This window comes from Corylus avellana, chromosome ca4 (assembly GCF_901000735.1).
Source record: "Corylus avellana chromosome ca4, CavTom2PMs-1.0".
NCBI lineage: Eukaryota > Viridiplantae > Streptophyta > Magnoliopsida > Fagales > Betulaceae > Corylus > Corylus avellana.
Window position 1 is genome coordinate 29,095,591 of NC_081544.1, and position 8,713 is coordinate 29,104,303.

Genomic DNA, 8,713 nt, shown 5'->3' on the forward strand with positions numbered 1-8,713 from the left:
TCAAACAGCCACACTTGGGAACTTGCAAAATCCACGACCTGCTCAATTCATAATCCAAACAAGCAAATAATTATTAAAAAAAGAAAAAAAAATTTCATTAATCACTTGGTTCCGATGCCTCACAAAACATCATGTCTAACTTTAAAGGTTTCAACGTTTCATGTGTGTAAACAATTTTTTGAAGCCACGTCTGTATGCATAACCATACTCGTATCAGTTGTACGGACTGAGTATTTTGCACGGTATTCCAAAAATCTAGTAGGGCTAAGCCGGCCGGGAATATACCCGTTTTATTTTTTAAGTACTATTTAGTTGAGAAAACTCACTAGGATTCTTTGTCGTTTGTTGCGCAAGTCCGTTGAAATAGCAAGTCGCGCCCCGACTCCGAAACCTTGCCCAGTAGGAGCTAAATGCATAACTCGCATGCCAGAACAACGAAACTGGTTCGTAACACTCCCTCCTCGGCGCAAGCGCGTCACATGTGCCGTTACTTTCACGGCAAGCGAATGCCAATGCTGCTCTTAACTCCAACAAATTCGCCCCTCTAGCCACCACGCACCAAACCTTGCCCCTATAAGGCACGTTGTTTTTCGCCATCGGCAATGGCACATAGTCCGATAAAGGCCGCTTCCCCAACAGGTCGATGTCGTAAACCGGCGTCCCGTCCGGGCGCAACAACCCCCAATTCCGCTCTGTTCCTGGACCACCCTTTTGGTTCTCATTGTACAACGCGAATAAGAATGTCGGTATAACGATGCCAGGCCTAGCCGGGGTCCCAATGGGTGGTTTTGCTGTTATCTTGTGTACAAGATTCCGGTTGTAGGTGGCTGAATTTTGTATATTTGCTCCCGGTTGTTCGATATCACCTGCGCTTGGCCAACCCGTCTCCGATATCAAAATCCGGATGTCCGGAAAGCCGAGCTTGGTCATGGCGAAGGTCACCGAGTCAAGCATTTGATCAAGCAAATTTGTGTAGATTAAGCCGTTTCCAGGGTCAATGTAGCGAGTCCTTCCTTTAAGTAATGCGTAATCAAGGCTAATGTGAGCGGGGTTGGCCGCCCACGGGAAGTATGGGTACACGTCTAGGAAGAAATACGATTTGGTTTCATGCAAGAATTGTAGCAATGGTATCATCACCGTGTTCAATACATTGGACCTGTGTTAGAATATAAATAAAATGATTAAATTCATCAAGAACAAATATCATGAGTTAAAACGGATTGAGATCCCCTTAGATTAATTTTAACAGTCTAACCCTTCATTTCATCTGAAAGTCTAAATAAATGCAAAGTTTGTGTGTTACCGAGGAAATTAATATTAGTTTTCAACATATCAAATCCACTTGCCTCAGTAATACAAACTTCCGTACTTATTTAGATCGTTAGACAAAATGAATAACTCATATTTTAAAAAATATGAAAGGATCCAAATCCAGTTAAAATGTCGTCTTTATAATTTACGTTTCATTTTAATTAAATATCTATAAAATTTGAGTTTTTGAGATATGATTAACAACCTGAACATCCCGGTTGATGGTGGGAAAGTTGATCGCATTACGTCCATGGCCAACGGGGTACCGATTTTGATGTTGGAGATATTTTGGGCTTTGAGAGAGATTTTGATTTTGTGCATGGCCGGGACAAGATCGAACCACATTTGCCGATCTCGGTCTGACAAGGAGCTGAGGACCTCGTTGCCGACAAGTAGGAAACGGATCATGGTGTCGGGGTAGTACGGAACGACATTGTTTCGGACCCATTCATCGGCGGCGGTCTGGCTGGAAGCAATGCCTGATATTTCGCGGTTTGAGACCATAATAGAAACTTGGAGCTTGGTTCCTGAAAGAAGCCTCAACATTTCTGGGTTGGCGTCGTAGAGTTTCACGCGGCCTGCTTTCACAGCTTGGATGTGCGCCATGGTTTGCCTTGGAGAGGGCAAGTTGTTTCCTAGCCTGCCGTAGTTTATGCCTATCTTGCTCGAAATTTCTGCACCTGTCATGCAAATCAAAGAAAGAAGTGATCAATCATGTTAGCATAATTAATTAATATGGTTTAGTTAATAATTAGTTTGAAGAAATGAACTTACTTGAGAGACCAACAAGACAGAAGAGGAAGAAAGCAACAAGACCCATGTCTCGATCGTACTGCTTAATTTGCTTAATTATATGGATTAGTGGCATGCATATATGGGATGGGTTTCTTGTGGTTCATGCAATTGGGTTGCTTTTAAAGAAGGGAGGGAGATAGAATGCAGAAGGTGTGGATATAGAGATATTGGTGTTAAGGTTTTGAATATCTCGATGATCTTTGTGTGTTAAAATTGGAAATCGAGATTGAATGTATGAATTGGAAAGCATGAGACACAAATGATGAAGTAATTATAGTGAAATGTAAAAAGGAAAAGGCAAGGATTATGTTGGATTCGATTTGTTTCTCGTTCGATCTTCATTTGGTAGATAGTTGAAGGAAGGTAGTTAGAATTAAAGTGAGGAAATGGAGACGTTGGGGCACGTCAAAAGCTACGTTTGAATTATGTAATGAAAGAGAAGTGAGACTTTCATTTTAAACAACTTACATATATAGGGGCGTGAGGGCGTCCAAGGGCAACGGTTTTTTTTCTTTCTTTCTTTGGTTTTTGGGCCCAGGCCCACCAAAGGAAAGGAAGAGTTTGTGGGACTGGGATCCTCTCTCGACCGGAGGGGAACTAGTTCTTTTTGGATAAATTTGCCCATGATTTAACAAGAACCAGCTCCCTTTCAAATGCGAGTTTGTGGGGTATGAACACATATAGTTATTAAAGGGTTCTTAATTGTCTTCCACATTATATTAGAAAAAAAGGGTTACAATGGAATAAAAATTCAAGAGAGGTAGGTTTCTGAACAACAAACCCATACAAAGTAAACAGTGCTGAAATTGGAAATCCGAAATCAGGAAATAGATTCATAAATAATACCAAAGATACCATAGATGACTTGGTCCTCTACATCTTGGGCAAAAGCCTAAAACATGGCCGCATAAAAGGATATAGGCACAAAAGCTGAAGACGGGCCAGGGGCATAGGGATTTTAATGTCACAATAGGCCTACTACTACTTGGGTTGAACGTGGCCTGATTTGGCACAATTTGAGCAATGGGCCGGGAATGCCTGGAGTTTAAACAACATTTGCAAGTGTGGATTGCAAGCATGTCCACAGTAGTCAACTTTCAGCCCAATCGAGTTTATGTGGGCCGACAGAAACAAAAAAAATAATAATAAAAAATGATGTGCTTTGCATAATTGCATTTAGGCTTTCTGCAGTACAATCCTGTGTGTATGAGATGTCCAATTATTCTAGGGTGCATTGGACCAAAGTTAAAATCCAATTGCTATCCTATTAGCGCGCGCTTCAATTGTGATCTAGCCGAGTTTTAACTGCTCGGTTCATTTACGGCCCTAGATAATGGCTATGTACATCCAAGTTGTGTACATACGAATTTGACTTGTTTAATACTTGAGCTAGATTTATTGTTCAAATTAGACTACTTTATTAAACGAACTGAACTCCAACCAAACTTATACGGTACTGTTCATGAACATTTGAGCTTAGAAGTTCAACCCAAGCTCATTAAAGAAGAAGAAAAACAATACTAAAATGCCTAGAAAAGAATAAAAAAGACGTCAAAAACTTGGGAGTCGGCAATCACATGGGTGCCAATTGGGTAGCTTTGACCCCTGATCAGCTTCATATGAATAAATGCAAAATGCCGCCTATGTTTTTGACAAAAACTATTAGATGGATACGTAAATTCATGTCACAACCAATCTTTGATTGACATGTAGTATAATTTGTGACTCAAATTGTTATAAGATTATTGTTTTATTCCCAAAGTAAGAAAAAAAAAACAATTAAATAAAAGACGAGCCACCCATCATCTAATGCGGGGCGATCAACCTCCCCACTCCAAGAGGAGGCTACCCCTCACGGGTGAGAGGCGGCCGGTCACCCTACTCTGAGGTGACTCACCCAATTACCTAATTACAACTAATGCTGACAATTTGTTTTGCTCTAGAGCTTTCTTAAAAACCACGTATGTGTATAGATAGTTCTACGTGATTCATGGCCTTATGCTCCCTCAAAACGCCAAAGATCGAAAAGGTCAATTGATAAAAAAACAAACGCGTATAATTTCTGCAGCCAACCAATTTCATAGTGGATCTACCTAATACTCTCTTTTTTATTGCTATGGTCGGCAGATTTCATTGCCTTTCTCAGTGCTGTAGGAGTTGGTAATTAAGAAAGGCCACACAATGACAAATAAAACATCTACTTATTAGGGATTAGGGAAAGAAAAACAAAACATGTTAGTCTTGAATTATTAAGGTTTTGTGAGCAATTAACTTGACAGTTCTTACGTTGATTTTATTTTATGCTTTGTTGGATTGTAGTGATACCAACTGTAAAGGATAACTCTTATAACTCCTCACCAACAGTTTTAAATTCAAAGATAAATCTCATTGAGAAGGATAAAGCTACCAAAAATCTATCTTCACCAAAGATAAAGTCTGGAGATAAGAATATTGATTTGTAAATAGATGAAGATAGAATTGTAATCCTAGAGCAAGTACATGGCAATCTTGCAGTTATTAAAGCCATGACTCTGTCAAATCACCCCTCATTTAAATAAAATATTCCACGTGTTGGCCTCACATATTAAAAAAGAGTTTGAGCCCACACGTGGGGGAAATGTTGAAGTAAGGATTAAGTGATTAAATTTATCTCTTCCTATAAGCTTAATAACTGGTTTATTAGATAATCTGAATTATTGCTACATGAGTCGAAAATGATTTTTTTTTTAATGGGTATTAGAGCCTTAATCACTTTGTTTGGATTTTTTTCATGAGTAAGATCCTTGACCCTTGTTATTAGAGAGACTATAGAGGTAGGAAAAAGAAAAATACTCAAGACATCAAGTGACATGAGTGTTTTGATTTTGAATATATTTAACCTGAGCGTCCAAATTATATGAAGTCCAAATGAAAGATCATTTAGTGTTTACAAATATATCAAGCGGAATTCAACTTTTGAGAAGCTTAATTGGTTAAGTAGTCCAACTTAAACTTGAGTTTAATTTGTTTAGTTCCCCAAGGAGTTTAAACAAACATTTAATCAAGCTAAACTGAGGTGTTAAAAAACAAACTTGATTTGTTTTAAAATCCTATTTAATTAAAATAATGAAAAAAAATCATATTTATTCCCTAAGTTTTCATCTGATTTGAATTTAGTGCTTAGGTTTCAATTCAAGAATAAGGTCTTTAGGTTTTACCCAAGTTTTAAATAGGTTTCTCTGCCACTCTACTATGCCACTTTACTGTCAAAATTAACAAATTATCATTCAACAACAACAAAAAACCTCAACTCTATACGTGTAAAACCAATCAATTTGACATCTTATAGTGAAATACTTTTTCAAAAACAAAAACCAGATAATTAACAAAAATTAGTACCCATCATACGAGTGTGTTGATACTTTCTCCATAGAAATCCTTGTCTTGTGTCGTTAACATATGGGCTGCATTTACAATAAGGAGTTACAACTAAAAAAAAAAAAGAGCTAAGGACTTGTAGTTGTAGATTAAGATTGTGTACTTATAGAACTTAAGGTGAAAAATAAAAAATAAAAAAAAATAATTTCTCGCCTCTAAAGATCTCATGTCCTCATCACCTGTCGACGATCGTCACTATACAACAAAAAGTGATGGAAACGATTGGCATGTATTACAATAATTTTTTCTCTTAGCAATCTTCAATACATATTTGGTCATAACGTAGATTATTGGCGATCATACTTTCCGATATATAAAGTTCATACATAAAAACATTTTTGAGTACCAGCCTATAATGAGTACCAAATCTTGTTCTTAAGTTTTTGTTTCTTTTCTCCAAAAGTTTGACCCCCCCGAAGGAGGTTAGATCACTTAGATGGATTAGTTTTAGGCATTCAAAGTTAGCTCCTTTTTTTTTTTTTTTTTTTTTTTGGTATATATCTTATAAATCTTTGAGTAAACGCTCCAAAACAGAAAACTCTTGAACTTTTTTTTTTTTCTCGAATTTTTACTTATTGGGAAAAGGCAAATTAACCCTTACTCTTACATTTTTTCCCAAATGTTTAACGCCCGTCAATCCCAACTAAACACATTGTTTTGCCACATCAGCATATTTATTTATTTATTTTTTTAAAAAAAAAAATTGAAGGAGCGAGTGGAAAGCTACCCCTAACCCCATGGCAAGCCACCCCATAGGGGTTGGGGGTGGCTGCTTCAATTTATTTATTATTTTTTTTTTTAAGATTTATTTTTTAAATTAAATTAATATGTTGACGTGTCAAAACGATGTATTTCTGTATCTCCATGTACACCCCGATAACATGACACCTGATGTAACATTGATTAGGTGTTGACATGAATGTTGATGTGTCAAACGAGACACTTGACATATGATAATCTGTTAATTTTGACAATAAAGCGACCAAACAACCTATTTGAAACTAGAACAAAACTTAAGAACCTTATTTTTAAAATTGGAAATCAATAACTAAATCCAAATCAGATGAAAACCTAACTGCTAAATAAATAAATTTTCACTAAAATAATGGCATAACATGTATAATGGCTCTTTATTATTAAAAAAGACAAATGTATAATAGCTCGTTCGTACAACAATCGAAAGAGCATTTACAGTGGTTTATGTATATTTTTATGCAAAATGCATAATCAAAACTCACTTTATTTAGTTTAACTAATGAGTTTTAAAAGACACCATACATCCGATTATCTTTTTTTTTTTATCTATATCATTTATTTATTTAAATTTTTTTATAAGGATTGTAGTTTTCATCCCATTTTCAACTTTTTAGAAAAAAAAGAGATATGAAGAGAGAAATAGTATGAAAACATTTTGGGAAAAGAGAGACGTGAAAGAGAAATAATATGAGAAAATAAAATGGCTCCCATTAATAGTGCCGCTACATGTAGAATTTTTTTTGGCTAATCCAGTATGGGGGGAGATTTACAAATCTGATTAGCCATTTGAGATAAAAATACCATTTGACTCATCCATTGTGAGTGGTCTTAACATGCATAGAATTGACTAGACTTTCTAACTTTACTTAGGGCTTGTTTTGGATTGCGTTTGAGGGGCTTAAAAGTGCTTTTAACACTCAAAAAGTTCGTTTGACGAAAAAAATACTCGTTTGCTAAAAAAATTAAAAGCGTTTTTAAGGGTCTAAAAAGCTTAAAATTGTCAAAAAAAAACACTTTTGACAAAAGCTTAAAAATGAAGTTTTTGCCCAAAAGCTCTTTTTGACTTAAAAGCTTTATTTCTGAAACGCAATCTCAAACAGACTCTTAGTCGATTAATCAAAAACCAAAAGTATGATATAAAATCTCTTTCCATCTCTCTCTCCTGAATGGTTGAGCTACCTTTTCCAATCCACCAAAACCCCCTACCCTTTGAGAAACATAAGTACAATCCTCCTTGTTTCAACTCAAAATAGATGCAATAAATAACATTACTCTAAAAACAAATATAAAGTATGTGTCATTGAAATGCTCTACGTACGTCTACTACTCATCTCTCGTTGGCAATTACAGTTTTCGTGGTGTAAACTCATCATCAGCTAACAATGATTTTCAACTGCTGCAACTTGCATTTTGGTAGTGACAACACAATTAGACATATATTTCTTATCTATTGATATGCTATGCTATTACATCATTTATATACAAATAATATTAGATATCATGCGCTAGTTTTTAATTTAAAAATTATTATTTTTATAAAAATAGACATATTCCACCGTAAAAGCACCGCTGTTGCGTATCTGAAGGAAGCATCTAATACCTGCCCAAAAAAACAAAAGGTCCCACAACATGTGCCGCATTGCAAAAGTCATCCAAAAGTAAGATGTCCCACTTTTCAAGTACCCTTAACGTGCTGCACTGTCACTGCTGCTGCTTTCTCGTCTCGCATGTGAGATTTTACACTTCCCAGCTAAACAATCCCACCCAACCCCAACTCGCCCTATAAAATAATCAAAAATACCACGTCTCTATCTAAATCTTCTTTACTATATCATAGGGATAGAATCTTCCTGAAACATTTAAAATTATTCCAAGGTTTTCTTATTGTGTTTTTAATGACCATCAACTTTGACTCCAGCCCTTTTCAACGCCAATTACGTTAAGATCTTTGACATAATATCTAGTTAGTTATATTAAAAAAATATTTTATCTTTTTAATAAGTGAAAAGATAAAAATACCTTTATAACATAACTAACTGAATATTATCTGGTTCATATTTTAAACTAGATAATATTTTAATTTGCAATAATTATAATTATTACAATCTCTTCCATTTATGCTCCTTAATGGGTTCAAATAGTTATTTTTTAGGGATATTTTTGTTTTTTTACTTTTTGAGGATTCAAAAATATCGCCTCCAATATACTTAATTGGATATTATCCTTGAACTGGGAAGGATCCTAATTCCCCGAATGAGATAATCGGGCTATGTTTGAAGATGCATTAAGACTCAGAAACGCCCATATAAATTGTTCATAATCTGAGATCCGTAATCAATAAAGAACCAACATTTTCTTCAACTTTAAAAAAAAATATCATACAAATCGATCTGTACTGTACCCTTTTCCTTTCTTCCAGGATAGCCCCTCGACC

At 35.6% G+C, this 8,713-nt stretch overlaps 1 protein-coding gene across 1 annotated transcript; it reads right to left on the reverse strand.

Moving 5' to 3' along the window:
* Positions 1-2,131, reverse strand: LOC132179988 (probable glucan endo-1,3-beta-glucosidase A6). The gene is made up of 4 exons (XM_059592819.1): positions 2,086-2,131; positions 1,517-1,991; positions 327-1,156; positions 1-38 (listed from the first exon to the last, which is right to left on the reverse strand). Exons 1-4 carry the CDS (start codon positions 2,129-2,131, stop codon positions 1-3), a joined length of 1,389 nt encoding a protein of 462 aa, XP_059448802.1.
* Positions 2,132-8,713: the final 6,582 nt, after the last annotated feature.

What these genes read in the sequence shown, in the direction of transcription:
- LOC132179988 (XM_059592819.1), bottom strand. Translation starts at nt 2,131, where the DNA reads ATGGGTCTTGTTGCTTTCTTCCTCTTCTGTCTTGTTGGTCTCTCAA. An exon ending in CCATCAACCGGGATGTTCAG is followed by an intron (nt 1,157 to 1,516) that starts GTTGTTAATCAT and finishes ATTCTAACACAG; the next exon opens with GTCCAATGTATTGAACACGG. An exon ending in ACAAACGACAAAGAATCCTA is followed by an intron (nt 39 to 326) that starts GTGAGTTTTCTC and finishes TGAATTGAGCAG; the next exon opens with GTCGTGGATTTTGCAAGTTC.